Consider the following 21,151-nt stretch of genomic DNA (forward strand, 5'->3'; position numbering starts at 1 on the left):
TGCAGAAGCTTTAAGGTTAATTAGGTCCCATTTGTTTATTTTTGCTTTTATTTCCAATATTCTGGGAGGTGGGTCATAGAGGATCCTGCTGTGATGTATGTCGGAGAGTGTTTTGCCTATGTTCTCCTCTAGGAGTTTTATAGTTTCTGGTCTTACGTTTAGATCTTTAATCCATTTTGAGTTTATTTTTGTGTATGGTGTTAGAAAGTGGTCCAGTTTCATTCTTTTACAAGTGGTTGACCAGATTTCCCAGCACCACTTGTTAAAGAGATTGTCTTTAATCCATTGTATATTCTTGCCTCCTTTGTCGAAGATAAGGTGTCCATATGTGCGTGGATTTATCTCTGGGCTTTCTATTTTATTCCATTGATCAATATTTCTGTCTTTGTGCCAGTACCATACTGTCTTGATAACTGTGGCTTTGTAGTAGAGCCTGAAGTCAGGTAGGTTGATTCCTCCAGTTCCATTCTTCTTTCTCAAGATCGCTTTGGCTATTTGAGGTTTTTTGTATTTCCATACAAATTGTGAAATTATTTGTTCTAGCTCTGTGAAGAATACTGTTGGTAGCTTGATAGGGATTGCGTTGAATCTATAAATTGCTTTGGGTAGTATACTCATTTTCACTATATTGATTCTTCCAATCCATGAACATGGTATATTTCTCCATCTATTAGTGTCCTCTTTGATTTCTTTCACCAGTGTTTTATAGTTTTCTATATATAGGTCTTTAGTTTCTTTAGGTAGATATATTCCTAAGTATTTTATTCTTTCCGTTGCAATGGTGAATGGAATTGTTTCCTTAATTTCTCTTTCTGTTTTCTCATTATTAGTGTATAGGAATGCAAGGGATTTCTGTGTGTTGATTTTATATCCTGCAACTTTACTGTAGTCATTGATTGTTTCTAGTAATTTTCTGGTGGACTCTTTAGGGTTTTCTATGTAGAGGATCATGTCATCTGCAAATAGTGAGAGTTTTACTTCTTCTTTTCCAATTTGGATTCCTTTTATTTCTTTTTCTGCTCTGATTGCTGTGGCCAAAACTTCCAAAACTATGTTGAATAGTAATGGTGAAAGTGGGCACCCTTGTCTTGTTCCTGACTTCAGAGGAAATGCTTTCAATTTTTCACCATTGAGGATAATGTTTGCTGTGGGTTTGTCATATATAGCTTTTATTATGTTGAGGTATGTTCCTTCTATTCCTGCTTTCTGGAGAGTTTTTATCATAAATGGATGTTGAATTTTGTCAAAGGCTTTCTCTGCATCTATTGAGATAATCATATGATTTTTATTTTTCAATTTGTTAATGTGGTGTATTACATTGATTGATTTGCGGATATTGAAGAATCCTTGCATCCCTGGGATAAAGCCCACTTGATCATGGTGTATGATATTTTTAATGTGTTGTTGGATTCTGATTGCTAGAATTTTGTTAAGGATTTTTGCATCTATGTTCATCAGTGATATTCCCTACACACTTTTGAGTGAATTTTTTGAAGAGAGACATTTTCTTATATAATCACAATACCAGAATCACAAATCTAGCAAATTAACAAGACATGCATATTTATATTCATTCTAGTTTCTCTAAAATGTTCTCAGCGTGCCTTTTACAGACATGCTCAGGGAAGGATCCAATCAAGGTCCACACACTACATTTGAATTTATGTAACTTATTGTTTAGTTGCTAAGTTGTGTCTGACTCTTTGCAACTCACTGGATTATAGCCTGCCAGGCTCCTCTGTCTATGGGGATTCTCCAGGCAATAATACTGGAGTGGGTTGCCATTTCCTTCTCCAGGGAATCTTCCCAACCTGGGGCTCAAACCCACATGTCCTGCAATGCAGGCAGATTCTTCACCCCTGAGCCACCAGGAAAGCCCAAGTTATGTCACTTGAGTATCCTTGATTCTAAAACTGTCTTAGAGAAATAAATTTATACCCAACTAACATCTAGCTCATGTTTGAGAACAACCAGAAGCATTCTTACATACAGGGGATAAGAGTCATACAACCCACAAGGCACATGTAAATAATACTTGAAGAATAATGGACCATATGAGTACCCTTGATGGGCTCTTTGGAGCCATCTGGTTCTAATGGAGACATATTTATTAGCATTTTCTACTAGATCTGAAAAGTCTCATTTCCATGACAATCCTCTTCCCTCCACCGTCTTTGCTGTCCTCTCCCCCATGTAGTATACACCTGTCAGAATTAATGTGCAACACAACAAAGATGGATTGATATGTGTTCACAGATAAAAAGTTTGGACAGAAGGCACTGGAATTGGAAGCACTTGATGTGACATTGATTCTGGCCAGGAAAAACCTATGCCACAGCCAGAACCTCCTCCACTGTCTCTGGGCTCTGCGTGTGTTCGCCTCTAGTGGTAAGCAACTCAACTGCGGCTCTCTGGAGGGCTTCCAGATCTGGACTGGAGCACCTGGAAATCATTTGGGAGTATGGTTGGAAGGAGGGCTTGGGTGGAGGACAGATGTAATCCCAACAAGATAAATAAACCATGAGGATCCTCACATTCTGGAGACTGTAGAGGTGAGAAGTTATTTCTTTGTCTCCTCCTCAGCTGTGGAAAACTCTTTTTTTTTTCCTTTTATTTATTTTTAATTGAAGGATAATTGCTTTACAGTATTGTGTTGGTTTCTGCCAAACATCAGCATGAATCAGTCATAGGTATACAATATGTCCCCTCCCTCTTGAACCTCCCTCCCACCTCCCTCCCCATCCCACCCCTCTAGGCTGTTTCAGAGTCCTGGTTTGAGTTCCCTGAGACATACAGCAAATTCCCATTGGCTATCTATTTTACATATGACGATGTATGTTTCTATGTTACTCTCTCCGTACATGCCACCCTCTCCTCCCCCCGTACCCCCACCCCGTGTCATAAATGTGTTCTCTATGTCAGTGTCCATGGAGAACTCTTGAATCAGTTCTTGAAATGAGAGGTCCATAATGTTTTCCCTTGGGAGCTACTTGTTTTAGCACTCTACATTTCTCTGTCAGTACTACAAGGTGAAAAAAACCTATTCCAGGGGAAAGCAGACTTTATTGAGTCCTTACATCCAAGGCACAGTGCAATGTGTTACAGCTGTCAAGAGCAGCCCTCACATCACAAATCTCTCCACTGTGTCCCTGAAGTCACGCATGCATCATGACATCCTTTACCCAAGTTTATCTCCCAATGTGTCTTAAAATGGTCCTTCAGGTAATTTGATATATCACAGTAGAAGTGTTGATGTTATTTGCCATCTCCTAATTTGGATTATTTCTGAGTATTGTTAACAATCCTGTATGTAGACTTAGCGTTTGATAGCTAAGAAGAAGAAAAGGAAGCTTAGGAGAGTGAAGAAATTGCTTGAGTTTATACAGATAAGTCATGAGGGCTGAGTTTCTAACTGCAAAAGTCATGTTTATTCTACTCTCCACACAGAGACAGTTCTTATTAATAGATTATATTCTGTACCACCTATTTCAGTATAATGAACATAGACTTTTATTTCTCTTTTCTAAGCTCCTTTCCTGCAGAAAGAAAAGTGGCAATTATTTAGATATAATACTCTCTAGAGGAAAGAACGTGAGCTTAGAGCCAAGAAGACCTGAGCTTGACTCTGATTTCATTTCTTAAGAGTCATATGACATGGGCACTTAACTTGTTTAACCTCAGTTTCTTCCTTTGTAAAGTCAGAGTTGTAATAAGACCTCATAGACTTGGTGGATGGGTGAGTAAGATCATGTTCGCGGGTAAGCTCATCACATAACAGTTGCTAAGTAAGTGTTTTGCTTCTCTGCTTTCCTCTTTTCCCTCGGTCCTATGAGATAATAGGAAGCATGCCCATACAGGGAATTAATAGGTGACCTTTTCTGTAACTAGCCTCAGAACTACCAAAATAGTAGGGACATGTTTTATTGGTTAATTTCATGAATAAGCATGGTGTGTGCATGTGTGTACTTGTGTGTGTGCTCAGTCACTCAGTTATGTCCGACTCTTTGGACTGTGACCCACGAGGCTCCTCTGTCCATGGAATTCTCCAGGCAAGAATACCAGAGGGCATTGCTATTTCCTACTCCAGAAGATCTTCCTGATCCAGGGATTGAACCCTCATCTTACCATTGAAACACCTTGGAAGTGAATAAGCATGGAGGGCCCATCAAAAGACAGTATTTCTAGGGAAAAATCAGATAGACGCTTGACTCCATGTTCACAGACAGAATCTCCATTCACACTCATATATATTGACTAGATAATCAGACAATATTTCAGAGAGGTTAAAAGAATATATCCAAATCAATGTCTAAAAAAAGGAAATTCTAAGTGAGAGGCTGTGGCTTTGCATAAAGGACAACTCTTATTGATGAGTAGGCAGAAGGTATGCCATTCCCATTTTGAGCTTGCCAGCAGCATGAGATTTGAGATATCTTATTTTGGTTTTGTAGCAGGGGTTCCCAACCTCTGGGATCTAACGCCTGATGATCTGAGGTGGAGCTGATGTAATAATAATAGAAATAAAGGGCACAATAAATGTAATGCACTTGAATCATCCCCAAAGCATCCCCCACTCCAGTCTGTAGAAAAATTATCTTCCACAAAATTGCTACCTGGTGCTGAAAAGTTTGGGGACCACTGTTGTAAAGAATAGTTAAAATGAATAGCCTACTCTCATTATATACATTGATTATAGAGATCTTGAAGAATTCCTTCAGCAGGGAGCTCTGAAAAATGCGGAGATTTGCCTATGGATATGAAGAAGTGGCCATTTGTCTCCTATTCCAAGACAACATTTATTGTACAAACTATTTCATAAGATATTTAAAAAATATATGATCAGTCTCTACACATTAACTTTACTAACGAGAGGCAAGCAGAGTTCATGAAGCCCATGGATTGCTGTCTCTTGTGTGAATTGTTAGCCACTATCGAATGTTCCAGCAAGTTTTCTAAACAGTTCCTATCTGCAAAAGAAGTTGGCTGGAACCAGAATGGCTCTCTGACAGCCAGCAAACCCTTCACCAGCTTTCACTTGGCCAATGGGGATGTTTATAGACCTGCCAGAGGTCTAACCTTGGGCAGTCATCCAGCATGGAAGAAATTAGTGAGGATTTTTTATTGTTATTCTCTCTCAATTCCAAGTTGAAAGCCTTCCATGCTAGAATTCACGCTCTTAAAACTATTTCCTCCCTAACTGTACTTAATACTAGAGTTTTGCTGAATTATTTGCCAGGAGTTTACTCCAGCATGTTTTCCCAACTTAGAAGTAAAGACTGGGTAGCCATGGGAGTGGAAGATTGATGGACAGAACTTGGATGCCAAATTCTTGAATTTTGATCCAGGCAGTGACTGCCTGTACTAGCCTCAGGAGGAATGGATGCACAGGGGATGTTCCAGGAATACACACTTCTCGTGGTAACTCAGACATCAGCCTCAGTCTCTCTCTGGTGGACTGTACTGGGATGAACTATATTAGAGACTCCAGTTTTCCATTTTTTATCCTTTCCTGAGGCTTGGAGCAAGCCAGGATAAGCCTCCCTTGATTCTCCCTCTTTGCTTCTCCATGACCCCCTTGCTACCATTCATATTTCCTGGAACAAAGCTGGCCCAAAGCACGAGGCATTCCTACGTTTTAGTATGTTACTGAAAATGGGGTCCAGCTTCTTGCCACTCAAAAGCCCTTAAAGAAACCAGGTTGGGGGAAAGGAAAGTTTGCTTTATTTTGGATGCTGGCAACCAGACGGGGAGGGTAGATGCCAGTCCAACGATCGACTCCGTGCCCTCCTCCACACCTCCCACACCAACAGTCAGGGGTCAAGAGCTTTTATAGGCTGAGGGAGGGGACTACATGCAGAAGCAGCACGGTTGGCTCTAACGGCCACCTTGAAACTGGTCATCAGTGGTCCCATCAGGGTCATCTTGATGGTTTTAAGTACAGTTACTCTTTAGTTCCGGGTTCAGTTTGTTTCCATTTCTTTGAGGCCGACTCTGGGAATTGTGGCAGCTTATGTCATGGCTACAGTCTGCTCATCATGTACTTAACTTCTTCCACCTGGTGGGAATTTCAGTATCTACAAGATAGCTTACAGGATATGACTCAGTATATTATTACTAGCTCTTGAGAAGGAATGAAAAATCCTTGACTTTGCTTATTGACTGAACTATTATTATTTGGTTTCCTTTGATAGCTTGACTTTGCTGCTGCATTTTCTCACATTTCTGATTAAATTCTTTCTTTGGTTAAAGTTTTTCTATAGACAGAAGAGTGTGTGTGTGGGGAGGGGGGCGGGCGGCAAGGACCATAGGATCCTGCTCTGTTTCACAAGAATAGTGCGGTAAAGGGAAAAAAAAAAGAGTCACACCTTGGAAGATAATCTTCTTTCCTTCTCCTAATTGAACATTTTGCCCCCAGCCAAACTGATTCCATTTTGTATCCTGTGGATTCCTCTTATTTTTTGATGTGACCAGAGCTCTTCCTAAAGTGAGCTGAGTGGAGTGGGGTGCTGGGGATATTGTGGAGAAGCTGGAGCATCATTGGAGATGAGAGTGGCATCCAGAGATTTTGTATCCAAAATACTTACCTGAAGCTGCCAGGTTGACCAGATACCCCTTTGAGTCTCTTTCTGTTATTCAGATCTCTCAGTATGTTTCTCTAACCATCCACTTGGACAAAAAGACAAAGATTTCTGGTAATTACCTCTGAGAAGGACCAACTAATGGATAGAAGCATAGTCAAGCCATAGCCTCAGTGTTGGGAGATCCGAATGCCAAAGTAGGAGAATTTGGATTTGGCATGGAACAGAAAGGGTGCTATCTTTTTTATTAAGTTGTTCCTTAAAGTTTTAAAGAAGTGAATCCAAGTTGTACTCACCCTTAACCCATCCACTTGTGACTTTTCTTCATTGTAAATTCTCCAAACAGTAAAATGTACCCAAGAAAGTGTTTCTTAAGATGCTGGCTGTGTGTGTGTGTGCGCATGCACGTGTGAATGTCATTTTGTCTGTGTGTGCATGCATGTGTGTGCATGCATGTATGTATCATCTGGGAAGTTGGTAGTGGGTGAAACAGCTTGACCTGAAGTTGCCAGAAAGCCAAAGGTCTACTTAAAGAGAAATCTGCTCCTCAGCAATTACCTTGACTATTCTGATTAAAAATACAATGGATTCCACATATATGCATTAATACACAATATTTGTTTTTTCTCATTTTGACTTGCTTCAGTCTGGATACCAAGAAGGAAAAGGGGTGGGATGGACTGGGAGATTTGGATTGGCATATATACACTACTATGTACAAGACAGATAACTAGTGAAAAGTGACAGTACAGCACAGGGAACTCTACTCAATACTCTGGGATAACCTAGATGGGAAGGAAATCCAAGGAAGAGGGGATATATGTATACGTGTGGCTGATTCACTTTGCTGTACGGTAGAAACCAACACAACATTGTAAAGTGACTATACCGCCCTCCCCCCGAATACAATGGTGTAGGGCAATGGGCCACCGGAAAATGAAAAACGTAATTTCATGGCTTTGGCAACCTTTGAGAAAAAGATAGGACGGGAAGATAATGAGTGCTTTTCAGGTATCTTTAACTTCCAAGCCAGGGATGAAAGACCATAGACTTTCTCAACTTAGAGTTGCCTTTGGCAGGAAAGGCAATGGACCTCATCTTTCTTTTAGGCTCAATCTGTGATGCTGAAAATAATGCTTGGTTCAGATGGGTCAATAACTACTGTGCTTTTGTTTTTCTCAGTCACCACAGGAGCCATGTTGGGAATTAACGGAGCAATGGAACTGCTTCTCAAGGTCATCACCCCTTACACCCAGCAGCGCACCCAAGTAATCAGGTACTGAGCACTTTTTAGTACTTTTCCCCCCTTTGAACAGATACAGAGATGGGGATGGTCCCAAAGATATTCTCATGGTGATGGGTTGACATAGCTACGATGTCCGCCTTAGATATGGTACAGTGACCTTATCCTGTGTCAACTCCCATCCACCCATGCACCACTTCCTCTGAATGTTACAACAAACCTGAATAGATATGATATAATGGGTATAGCACCATCCTCATTCTCAGATGAGGAAACTTAAATGTGGAGAGAGTCCCTAAGATCACAATGCCAGGAAAAGGCAGAGTTGGGATTTGAATTCAGCCTGATCTGTCTGACTCAAAACTCTTTTTTTTTTTTTTTTTTACCTGAAGCCTTCAGGTATCTCTTTTAATCACAGCAACTCTACCATAATGAGTACAGCCCTTTAAAGACAGTCCAGAAAGGACCTGGAAATGAGATGTTCTCAGGGTCTCTGAAGAGATGGCCAGTTAAATCTCTGATATGAAATTCTGGTTGCGTGCTAGCTTTGAGATGTGCTTTTATGATTGGAAAGTGAAACTCTGCCTGTTCTCCCTGGTCCTGCCTGCTGGAGTGGAGTGAATCACAAACTTAAAAAAAGGGAGATGGTCAGACACGCCAGCTTTAGAGATATTCAGAACCATTAAGATCCATCATTTATGGGAGTGACTCAGCAAGGACCTTGAAAGAATATTAGAAAAAATTCAGCCAATTTCCAAGATATATGGGGTCGTTTGGCAAAGGAGCATTTCCATGCCCAGCCATGGTATTTTCCGCATCCCAGCATCAATCTTCAGCTCATCTCCCACCTGATTATTTTTCTCTTGGGTCACCAGACCAATGCCATTATCATCCATTCTCACCTGCACCTCTCTTCACCAGCAATTCCTAGAGTGAAAAGCATGATATCTCAGTCAAAAAAAATTACTCATCAAATATATCGAGAAGTACTGGGTTAAAAAAAGTTAGGTACATTTCCTTACTCTAAGACTTCTCAGAGCTTTTGTAAAGCCAACACATAATTCAGAATATTCAAGATGGGTATGTAGTGTATTAATTGTTCTTTAGTTGCTCAGTAATATGACCCCATGGATTGTAGCCCACTAGGCTCCTCTGTCCATGGGATTTCCCAGGCAAGAATACTGGAGTGGGGTGCCATTTCCTTCAGGGGATCTTCCCAACCCAGGGATCAAACCTGAGTCTCCTGTGTTGGCAGGCAGGTTCTTTACCACTGAGTCACCAGGGAAGCTTCCAGGTAGTATATACCCTTTTCCAAAACTGATTTGGCTAGGGATCCATTTTTGTTTGGAGACCACCTCTCTTTTGGGAGTCTGTGTTGCACGTACCTCATTTGAAAAATCTCTGAAGTGCAAATGTATTGCAAAATGAAATTCAACTAAATTCTATCAAAGGATCCTCGTTAAGTATGAAACTTCAGAGTCACAAGCTCAGTGACAAAAAAATTAACTTTATTTGATTTCTCTGTAATTATTGAATAGATCTTATTTCCCTCTTAAACTTCATTATTCAATTTAAATATGTTTGATTTGGATATTTTGGTTTTTATCATGGTTTGTAGGCCTTTACTGCTGACATATGCAGTCTTAATGTGGCTTTTGGTCAATAATCCATGAGCTGTATCTTTTTGCCCTATTCCCCAGAACTCTTCTATTTTCCCTGCTTCCTTTTAAAGATTGCTTTATTTTTTTTCTCTTGATTTGGACCATTTTTACAGTCTTTATTGAAATTGTTGCTATATTGCTTCCATTTTGTTTTGATTTTTCGGCTGGGTGACATGTGGGATCTTGGCTTCCCGACCAGGGATCGAACTTCCAGCCCTGCACTTGGGGGTGAAGGTTTAACCACTGGACAGCCAGGGAAGGCCCCTCCAGGACTCGTCTAAACTGCTGTTGTCTGCATGCATCTCTTTGACAGCTCAAAGATATTTGGTACTTATCCTATATCATGTGAAAATCTAGCAGCATCTCTTGGGCCCACCCACATAGCAGTATCCCTCAGTGCTCACTCGGGTACCATGTTGTTTAGAGACCTTCTCTAGGTGAGTCCTCCCTGGCTTCTCTTGGCCCTAGGCCCCTCCTTTATGGGATCCATATAGTTTTATATCAAACTGGGGGATGGGGAGTAAATGACAAAGCAGCGAAGCCCCCTTCTCAGAGATTCATGCTAGTCGCCCTCTCTATTGCTCTTTTTCTCCTGCAAAAGGAGTAGAATTCACCACAGATCCAATCAAGGTGTATAGAAAAATGGGAAAGTGACCCCAGGGATTAACAGTGGTGGATGTTTCCAATGACACAGACTTTTCGGGGACCTTGGCATATTCCTGCATTTCTGGTCTGTTCTGTAAAAGACAAAACGATTCCCCTTCTTGATCCAAACGCCAAATTAAAACCAAACCTCCATAGAGGAGAGGCTTTTCCACCAGCCATTTCAATAGAGCTGTCATTGCCATGGCGTTTATTATGTGCTCTGCCCTGTGTTAAGCTCTTAGCATGCATTATCTCACTCGATCCTTTCCTCTTAGAGGCAGGTGCTATTACTATTCCCAATTTTAACAGGGGGAAAAAAATAAAAGGAAGCTGAAAGAAATTAAGTAACATGCTGGGATTTAAGTGAAAGAGCTGGAATTTAAACCCTGTCTGATACATGAGCCTCTGCTCGTAAACCACCATCGTCGTACCTTACACAGCCTGTTTCCAGCATTTGATTTCTAAAACAACCATAGGTAAGACAATCATAAGCATTTAAAGTTTGTTTAAATTTCAGTGACCCTCTAAACTCATGGACCAATTCGCTTAATGATAGGGGAGCCTTTCTCTTCGGTTGAGTGACTATTTCCTCTCAAAGGCTAAAGATCTGTTCTTCTGCGTTTGAATTCTTTCTCAACGCTTCCTCATTTTCTGCCTTGCCTCCAGCCTCCAGCAGCACAATAAGAAGAAAGGCGCTAAAATCAGAAGACCTGCCTTATAGCCTTCCTTCTAGCTGATTCCTTGGCAAGTCCTTTATCCTTTCTTAACTCTCACATTTCTCAAAGTGTGAATATCAAGTCCTTCCTCCTAGGTTTGTTGTGGGCATTAAGAAAGAAGGTGCCAAAAATCTCAGAAGCTTTGCTGGGCTTTAATGTTTTTCCTCGTTGGGAATACAAATGCTATTGGATACTTGGCCGCCTGCTTCAGATCAGTCAGCAAAGCTAGAGGCAAACGCCCAGCCGGGAGGTTTCTGCCATCACTCACCTTCTCCCATGAACTCCCTGTCCCAAAAAGTAACTAAGGCATACCCCAGTGGGTTCGACTCTAGTCCACTGGGATGCCAGAACCTGGGGCTTTGAAAGGGTCTTCCAGGGATGCAGTAACATGTCAGGGGGTCCGAATAGCTCTACTTCTACTTGCAAGAGGGTCATCTTGCAAGTGCTGGCAAGCTCCGGGAGAGTTATTCTCAGATGCCTCAGCGAGAACAGATGCTCAGCGTTGTTTCTGTGACTCCTCCCTGCCCTGGAGATTAAACCTGCCCTATTTCTCCAGTGCAAACCTAAAATTAGTTATGCAGCTGTCCTCCAATAAAACCCTGTCTCCAGATAGTACTCAGGGTGAGATTTATGACAGAGGCACCAACTGCATACCTTTTGAGAGAAGGGGCATGCCGAGCAATGTCACTCACCCTCTGTGGCTTCTTGCCAACCCTCACTCTCAGGGGAGGTGGCTGCTCCAGGCCTCCCTCACTTCCCAAATAGCCTCCATGCTGGCAGAGTCTGAGGGCCATAGATTTGTGTCAGCTTGAACCTGTTTCCTCCTGACCATCGCTTTACTCTGAGCCATTTTTAATCAGACCTAGATGGCTCCTCTAGCCTTCCAGTTGGCCTTCCCTAACTTCAAGGCAATTAAGAATGTGTCCTGGGAGATTTCTCTGGTGGTCCCGTGGTTAAGACTGCACGCTTCCAATGCAGGGGATGTGGCTTTGATCCTTGGTTAGGGAACTAAGATTGCACATGCCATGCAGTGTAGCCAATACGCGCGCGCGTGCGCGCGTGTGTGTGTGTGTGTTTAGTTGCTAAAGCATGCCCGACTCTTTGTGACCCCATGGACTGTAGTCTCCCAGAGTTCTCTGTACTTGGGATTCTCCAGGCAAGAATACTGGAGTGGGTTGCTGTTTTCTTCTCCAGGGGATCTTCCTGATCCAAGGATTGAACCTGCATCTCCTGCACTGGAGGCGGATTCTTTAATGCTGAGCCACCTGAGAAGCCCATATATATGTGTGCATATGTGTTAAGAAATATATATATATGTATTAAAAACCCCCAATATGTCCTGATCTCCATCTCTTTCCTTACCTTGCAGTCCTCCTCTCATCTCTCTAGTCAGCTGCCCCTGCACGTGGGATTCCCTGTCCTGCTCCAGACCTTTTCCTCAGGTGCTTCCTTCCCTCTGGAAGGGCATCTCTGTCTTATTGGATGGGAGAAACTCCCCCCCCCCCTTTTCAGGCACCTCACAGGAAGGAATTTTCCCTCCTCCAGCTCTTTGTTCACATTTTCCTTAAACACATATCAGATTTGACTCCCATGTTGGCTTTCCCGGTGGCTCAGTGGTAAAGAATCCACCTGCAGTGCATGAGAGGCAGGAGAGGTGGGTTCGATCCTTGGGTGGGGAAGTTCCCCTGGAGAAGGAAATGGCAACCCACTCCAGTATTCTTGCCTGGGAAATCCCAGGGACAGAGGAGCTTGGCAGGCTACAGTCCATAGGGGCGCAAAGAGTCCATAGGGGTGCAAAGAGTTGGACGCGACTGAAATGACTGAGCATGCACCACACATGTTGGTTTGTGTGTCTTCCCTCTCCTCGAAATTCTCAACCTTCTGAAGGAAGAAGTCAAATTATATTTATTTTGCTGTTCTCCATTGGCCCAACCCAAGTGCCCAGACCATGGTATACTCTTAATTAGAAAGAACTTCATTAAAAAAAATATATATATATATTTGAATAACCTATCTGATGATTAATAAAAGCCAACATTTATTGAGTGGGTGCTATTTCATGTGTGTGTGTTCAGTCGTGTCTGACTCTTTGTGACCGTCTGTGACAGACCCCTCTTTCTGTGGAATTCTCATGCAAAAATACTGGAGCAGGTTGCCATTTCCTCCTTCAGGGGATCTTCCTGACTCAAGGATCAAACCTGCATCTCTTGCATTGGCAGGTGGATTCTTTATAACTGGGGCACCTGGGAAAGCCCGGGTGCTATTGTAGGTACTTCCTATTTATTATCTTATTCCTTGTTACCAAGAACTTCACATGTGAGGTTCTATCATGTCTAAACATGTCTGGGAAATGATGTGGTAGATCTCTCTGAAGTCTCTTGCGTGAGAGACTGAGGTGCCTGGAGGGAGAGGAATCGTGCTAAGAGAATGAAGGCAGCAACCGTCAGCTTGAGAGAGAAGAGAGTCTCACTGGAGGGAAGGCACACGTGGCGTCTTTTATCTCTTCCTCAGATTTGTCTAGAGGATTGCCTGAGGTTGGCAGAAGAGAAAGATCCGAGTGTGAGGGGACGTGACAGGCAGCGTTCACATTCAGGCTTCGCTTCCTATTTGAGACAGAGCTAGGCTTCCAGTATTTGGTTTGATAATCCATTCAGCTGGAATTTATGGGGCTTTAGAATTTATGGGGGAGCTTTTTATAGAATGGTGGCAGGGGGAAGGAATGACACCAGGCCCGGGTGAGCTCGCTCTCACTAGCTGGTTCCCCTGTGAACAAGTTTGTTTATCTGCACCAAAGCTCTCCTTGAGCTTTCCAAATTTGCTAAGTAGGAAAATTTATTGAGGCAAAGATGGATTGCTGGTCTGGCTCATCTTATGACCTTAGACGAGCCTGTGTTTGTTCCATGTCTCGTCCTGTACCTTGGTGCCCTCATTTCCAGGGTGGACCTATGGTTCTGTAAAAACAATGGCAATTTCTGCTGTGAGCATCAGTTTATTTTTCAGGACTTTAAACTCTGTTGACCTCTTTTGCCTTAAAAACATCAGTGTATGGGGCTCCCTGGCAGTCCAGTGGTTAAGACTTTGCCTTGCCATGCAAGGGTTGCAGGTTTGATCCCTGGTCAAGGAATTAAGATCCTACATGCCTTGTGGCCAAAAAAAAAAAAAAAAAAAAAATGAAAAGGCCAAAATCCTTCACTTGAAATTTCTCTAAAGCTTTCCCAAGAAGTCAGGAGGTCAGGAAATGTGTTGTTCAGGACCCTGCTGGTCTAACACTCACCGAGGACATTTTCAATATTCCCATCCCATCCATGTCCTCTCAGGCTTTCAGCAGAATTCTCATGCTATAATTTATGCTCTTCAGGCTCAGGAGTTCCTGGGGGCCTAGCATTCTATGGGGCCACGGCATTCAGAGACCATGTGCTTCAACTGGGTGCCAACACTTTGACAAGAGGAGAAGATGAATGTGTCGGGTCTTTAGCAAGCCTCATAAGCAAATTCTCCAGCTTAGCCTCTTGTTGTCTGTGCTTAGAATAGTTTTAAGTGATCTTCTCCCTTCAAAGGCCTGATCTCACAGCATCTCTGGCATTTGAGCTTTGCCTGAGTGCAGGATTACTAGACATTGCTTCACAGGCAGTTCTTTACAATGATTTCATCTTCAGTTTACGAGCTCTAAAAAATGTCCCTCTCCTCCTTTCCCTCCTTGCAAAACTCCCTACATTTTTCCTGTTTTGCAGACCCAGACCTTCTGGAATTTCTCCAAGCATCCTACCATTCCACTTTTCAGAGTAGCTGACAGATGAGTGGAGACTCAACCAAAGCTCATGGGTTCCCTGAGATCATGAGTGATTTGGTGACTCAGCTACTTTGTCACTGAGACAGAGAAGCAAATTTTCCTGTTTTTCAAAATAGCTACTGAATTTCTCCCTGGGTGTTCTTTCCCCCCTTACTTTCTCATGAATGGCTTTGTGGCTTTTGCTGTTCTCGGTTTAATATAATTAAGACTCTGTGGTCTCCAGGGTTTGGGCTCACATGGCCGATTTCAAAAAATGTGTGCTCCAGATCACTTGGACTCAAATACCCTGGAACAGGAACAAAAAAATTCCACCCCAGCCCTACAAGTGCTTCTTTTGGGGATGGGCCACACAGGCTCAACTTACTGACAGAGTGATTAGTGCCTTTGCCACCTGACGCCAAGCCTGTAGCTGATCATGGAATGGAGAGTTTCCTACATGTATTAAAACCTTGGTGACTAGGTTTGTTGGTTGAAATCCCTGTCATCTTTTTGGGAAGCCAGTGATCTCTCCCTGATTAGGGCCAGTTGTAGACATTCAAGTCATAGGATCTAAAGTTGGAAGTTCCGTGAGGACCTGCTGGTCCACTTCCTTTGTTTTAAGATGAGGCAGTTAAAACCCAAAGAGGTCAAACTCAGCCTTCCATCATGATGTCAAAACTCTGTCTCTCTTAGATCCTCTACTGTGTAATACAAATCAAACCTGCCCCGAACTAGGACTTTTGATATTTATTTGAGAACATTGTAAGTGTCTATCTTGATTCTAGGCAGGAGGGTTTGAAAATACCAGAAGGTGAACCCTGCGTTCAAATTATGGCAACCATAAGAGCACAGTGTGGGAGGAACTTCCTGACCCCAGTGCTGGGCTTGTGAAATGGACAAATTTCCTGTTTTGTGGAAATGTCCTCATCATGCCTTGATCCTTAGAGCTGAGCCAGAAAGCCCTCCTCTTGTGGACCTGGATCCTTAGGAGGCTCAGGACTTTGGAGAGCCTGCCTAGAAATGCGTCAAGTCCTCCTCTGGGCCTGAGATGGGCTTGGGTTGGCTGTGCATCCACAGGGCTCCTGGTCTGTTTCTCGCTCCTAGACACCCTGATACTTGAGTGAGGTGAATTGGATACCTCAAGGAGGAGGAGCTCTAAAATACATGCATATGGGGTTGCCCAGGGACCCCATGGCCAGTCCTTAATTCAAGGAAGAGATCTGGCAAGCAGGTCTCTCCTGTGGTGTGGTATTTTGTCCTCAGCATGACATGAGATGGGGCAGATGGAACATTGGTAACATGCTGATTTGGGGTACGTCCAGCTGTTTGTATAGCCAGAGGCTCCAAAGCAAAACAGAATAAAACTTGCTTGGCCTGTGTACCCGGGACGGTCCTACATGCCCCCTTGGCTCTGTGAGGGTTCTCTACGACACTCCATTCCCATCTTTATGTGCTGAAACCTGTTCTGCCCATACCTCTTCATGGATTTGGGCTTCCCAGATGGCACTAATGGTAAAGAACACACTAGCCAATGCAGGAGACATAAGAGATGTGGGTTCCATCCCTGAGAAGATCCCCTGGAGGAGGAAATGGCAACCCACCCCTGTATTCTTGCCTGGAGAATCCCATGGACAGAGGAGCCTGGCAGGCTACCATCCGTGGGGGCACAAAGAGTCAGACAGGACTGAATGATGAAGCATATGTGCTTCAAGGATTTGCTCCCATTTCCCCTCTGGAGTTCGGAGGCAGGCTCTTGGGAATTTTCACTTTCAATAGATTATTAATCTTCTAGCCCAGGCTGAATGAGCAAGAAACTTTTGCAAAGAAATTTGTTTCTTCCTGTAAGTCATGCCTTCCTCGCAATACTATAACTGCTTTCAAATATGTGGGTGAGGGGTTTCGAAGAGCTGATGGGAGGTTCAGAAAGACCTGTATCAGGAGAGACTCTTCTGACCTTTGCCTTTTGCTTTGAGGGAAGAATTGCTTTTATTTTAAGTATTATTTACTGACTTAGCCACGCCAGGTCTTAGTGGTGGCGTGTGGGGTCTTTAGTTGTGACGTGTGGGATCTAGCTCCCTGACCGGGGATCGAACCTGGGTCCCCTGCATTAGGAGCGCAGAGTCTTAGCCACTGGACCACCAGGGCAGTCCTGAAGCAAGAGATGCTTCTAATAGGCCATTACCAAATTCTTCAGGGGTTGATTCCACACTCAGGTGAATTATGAAGCATATGTGTGAAGGGAGCACATTCTGCTTTCCCTATGGGGCTGTGAGTGGGTGCTGGGTCTGGGGTATGTTTATTAAGCAGAGGCAGGCCAACTCAGTTAGCTAGAAAGCAACGGTCAAAAGAAATCTATTAAGCAGATGTATAGCCTTCTATAGCTAGCTTCTTTAAAGAATTTACACAGAGATTGCAGGATGGGAACAGATTGGAAATGTTCTAAGTTCAGTTATAGTGCTATTTTAATATTAGGTCACATGTGATCATTAATTATATTTAAAAGAGCCAATGAGAAGAATGGCTAGAAAACAATCGTTTGCCATTTCAAATAAGTTAATTATTAAAAAATTAGGTTTTAATTTCAAGTGGTAGACAGTAGGTATTCAATAAATATCACTTGAATAAATGAACACTGTTGTTTGTGATGCACTCTTTTAACCATTTATTCCTTCAGTAAGTGTCTTTGACATTTATTATCTGTGGAGATGTGTGGACTTTGAGATGAAAATCTACAGCTCTTGTGCTTTAGGGCGCTTATAGATACATGCACAATATGATAATATAATGGGAGGATGTTCAAAGAAGGAGGATCTAGTCTACCCAGGAACTGTCAAGGAAGAATTCACTTAAAAAGGCAGCTTTTGATTTGAAATAGGAAAGGATTTTCAAAGTCGTTAATGTTATAAAAGAAGAACCCTCCAGGCAGAGGCAGAGACAAGTGCAAAAACAACAACAAAAAAGAAAAAACAATAAAAGCTGGTGGGTTCATATATGACTGGGGTATATTGCAACAGAATGGGGCCAGGGAGCCTACCTCGGTTGTTTTGGAACACTCCAATATCTTAATAGCAATAAAAGAATGGAAATACATAATTCACGAAGAGAAATAGAGAAACCAATAATCCCATGAAAATATTCAGCTTGCCAGTAATCACAGACACACAATTTATATCAGGATACCAATTTCATAAATCAGAGTGGCAAATATTTAGAAAAGTAATATTGTTGGTGAGGATTCAAAAGATGAACTCTCATATATGCTGTTAGGAGTGTAGATTGATAAAATCTTCCTGTAGACAATGGGATGATGTACATCAGGTTTTTTTTTTTTTTGTCACATTCCCATTCCTTAAACTAATTTTTCCACTTCTTGAAATTTGTCCAGAATATCATTGAGAAAGGTGGATGAGTATTTGTGTACAAAAATATCAATCATGATATTATTTATAATTGGAAATACTATAAACAAAAAATGTGATAACATGGGTGAAAGTTATATCACTCAGTCATGTCCGACTCTTTGCATGGGATACATAGTAAAATGGATATATTTATACATCATAATATCATGTAGCAACACTCAACAAATACATTAGGAATGCTGTTTGTCAGTAGTATGAGCTTAAGATAAAATATTGACCACAAAAAGTAACGTCAAAATTAAAAATGATCTCAACTAGGTATAAGAACATGCAGACAATTTCTGTTCCCAAGATGGAAGAACTGTGATCAGATTAATCTTCCCATCTGAAAAAAACCACAGATAAAATATATTTAAAAATTATTTTAAAAGATTTAATTGACATCAGGTAATGAAGAACAGTGATCCATGGGAGTTGTTCAGTCATTCAGTCACGTCTGACTCTTTGTGACCCCATGGACCGTAGCCTGCCAGGCTCCTCAGTCCATGGGATTCTCCAGGCAAGAATACTGGAGTGGGTTGCCATTCCCTTCTTCAGGGGATCTTCCCAACCCAGGGATCAAACCCGCATCTCCTGCGTGGCAAGCAGATTCTTTACTGTTTGAGCCACCAGGACTAAATGTTAACTTTAAAAGTGTTTTCTGTAATTATTAGGCATTACTTTTGTAATGATGAAAATTAAAGCTAAATCAAAATAGTTACAGTAAAATTTAGTCTGCAAAATATTACATTGGATTGTCTGGCTATGGATGCGTGCATTAAAACTAACAAAACCATTACTGATCATTAGATTGTTCATTTACTCATTCATTCAAAAAGGACTTGGAGAGTTTTGATTAATGAGGAGGATTTAGCCCATTAGCATTGGGCGTGGGGACTGGAGGGAGCAAAAGCAGCGTGTGTTTTTGTAGGTGGAGAGAAAAGCACAAGAGAACGCAAAGAAGCAAGAGACAGACTAGTTTGGGTGGAGTGAAGAATTAGTTGGATATTAACGTAGGTGAAGTTTGAGATGGGTGATCCTGGGAAAGAAAGATATGAGCCAGGGCAGGATATCTTTATATCTTGGCTTCTCTCATTCTTCTCTCCTTCCCCTTCTCCTTCCTTTTCTTACCTTAGTTTGTTTGTATGAGGTTTTTGTTTTTTTTTTTTCATTTTAGAGAAATTCTTTATGTTTGCATTAAACTTGACTAGTTCAGTTTTCTGCTATAGTCTGTCTGCTGTTCACTGCTTCTGATAAAGTTTTGCATTCATAACCATGTATTTAATATTCATAACTCAGTTCGTCTTTTTTTTTTTTTTTTTTTGGTAATTTCAGTCTTACAGAGATACTTTGTCTCTCAGTATTTGTTTGTAGTCAGGAACAGTTGAGTGGGGACTAAGGTGGAATTAGGTATAGGTCTCTACTCAGATATTTCAGAGCAGGATCTTCAGAGTCAGACTAAAGAGAAAGAAAGGAAGGGAGGGAGGGAAGGAGGGAGAGGAAGGAAGAGAGAGAGAAAGAAATCTGAGTGTTAATAGTTACTGTTTTGCTGATTTAGAGATCTGGCAGCCTAAAGAAGGAATGTAGTGGGACAGAGCCCCCGGTCTTGCTCTTTTATTTCAGTATCACCGAGATAATGCTCTGCGCCATGGTTAACTCTCCAATGCCTGTGATCAAAAGCGAACCTTGGCCGCTTCTCACGTGCAGGCGTCTAGGAGGAAGGTGACCACGCCTTCCCAAAGATTCCCACGCTGCTATCGCCGCAAGTCCTTACTTCTCTGGGGTGGGGTCTTTCTCTAAGTGTTTACCAGAGTCTCTGTCCATTTTCTTCTTTCACAGTTAGGAGAGTTTTTCTAAATGTTATACTTTGGGAACATCTCATTCCTGTTTCTCAGAACTGCTATGATTTTTGCCACCTAAATATTTCTACAATATTTTTTAAAAGGATGAAACAATTTTAGACTCTCTGACAGCAGTGCTTTTAATTTTCATAGAATCTTGAAATATTTTATGCAGAAGGAAAGTAGAGGGTACTCATTTCAGTACCCCCGGCTTGATAAATAGAGACTGAGTCCAAAATAGGTGATTTTCCTGTAGTTTACACAGGTTGTGGGTAGAAGAAGTAAGGTAAGATCCCAGTTCTTTTTTTTTAAATTTTTAATTTTTTAACTTTACAATATCGTATTGGTTTTGCCATATATCAACATGAATCCACCACAGGTATACACGTGTTCCCCATCCTGATCCCTCCTCCCTCCTCCCTCCCTGTACCCTCCCTCTGGGTCATCCCAGTGCACCAGCCCCAAGCATCCAGTATTGTGCATCGAACCTGGACTGGCGACTCGTTTCATATATGATATTATACATGTTTCAATGCCATTCTCCCAAATCATCCCACCCTCTCCCTCTCCCACAGAGTCCAAAAGACTGTTCTATACATCAGTATCTCTTTTGCTGTCTCGTATACAGGGTTATTGTTACCATCTTTCTAAATTCCATATATATGCGTTAGTATACTGCATTTGATAGGAATATCCAAGCATAGTTTTACCCTACCTTGCTGTAACACGATGACCTTTTCCCTAATTTATAAAAGTCATTAGAATATTAAATTACTTGAAAAAATAAACACAGGTGGTGTACCATTTGACTAGAGCCTGAGAACTCTAAAAAGGAAAGAGGGACCCTCACATCTCTGTTGCCTATGACTGAAATAATTTGTCTCCGAAAATGGCCCACACTAATTATAGTGATCATCATCCACACGATAAAGTCCTGTGTTATATAGCATATTGTGGCCTGGGTTATATAGCATGTTTTGGCCCTTGTTATATAGCATGCTTGGGGTCAAATGAACCCCCACAAAATGCTTTTCAGATTTAGTACCAAGGTCTGCCAATTACAGGATGCTCTTATGAAATTAAATAACGCACTAGCAGAGTTATTTTTTAAACAGTTATTTTTGGCTGTGCTGGGTCTTCGTTGCTGCCCAGGCTTTTTCTTAGCTGCTGCGAGCGGAGGCTACTCTCTGTTGCGGTGTGTGGGCTTCTCACTGGGCTGGCCTCTCTCGTTGTGGAGCAGGGGCTGTAGGGTGCTTGGGCTTCAGTAGCTGTGGCTCCCGGGTTCCAGAACACAGGC

At 42.1% G+C, this 21,151-nt stretch overlaps 1 protein-coding gene across 2 annotated transcripts in view; it reads left to right on the plus strand.

The window, feature by feature from the left end:
* The window catches only part of AGBL1 (ATP/GTP binding protein-like 1), a 920,262-nt gene that overhangs the window by 79,502 nt on the left and 819,609 nt on the right, over positions 1-21,151 (plus strand). The window contains exons 1-3 of one of the 2 annotated variants that reach the window (XM_010832176.1): positions 2,522-2,552; positions 3,703-3,758; positions 7,761-7,854. In XM_010832176.1, the coding sequence (XP_010830478.1) occupies positions 3,749-3,758; positions 7,761-7,854 (104 nt within the window). In that variant the 5' untranslated portion in view covers positions 2,522-2,552; positions 3,703-3,748. Of the gene's footprint in view, positions 1-2,256; positions 2,389-2,521; positions 2,553-3,702; positions 3,759-7,760; positions 7,855-21,151 lie in introns of those variants that run through there. The other variant, XM_010832175.1, reaches the window with a different exon arrangement.

Source organism: Bison bison, unplaced genomic scaffold, assembly GCF_000754665.1.
Source record: "Bison bison bison isolate TAMUID 2011002044 unplaced genomic scaffold, Bison_UMD1.0 scf7180017860443, whole genome shotgun sequence".
NCBI classification, from domain to species: Eukaryota; Metazoa; Chordata; class Mammalia; order Artiodactyla; family Bovidae; genus Bison; species Bison bison.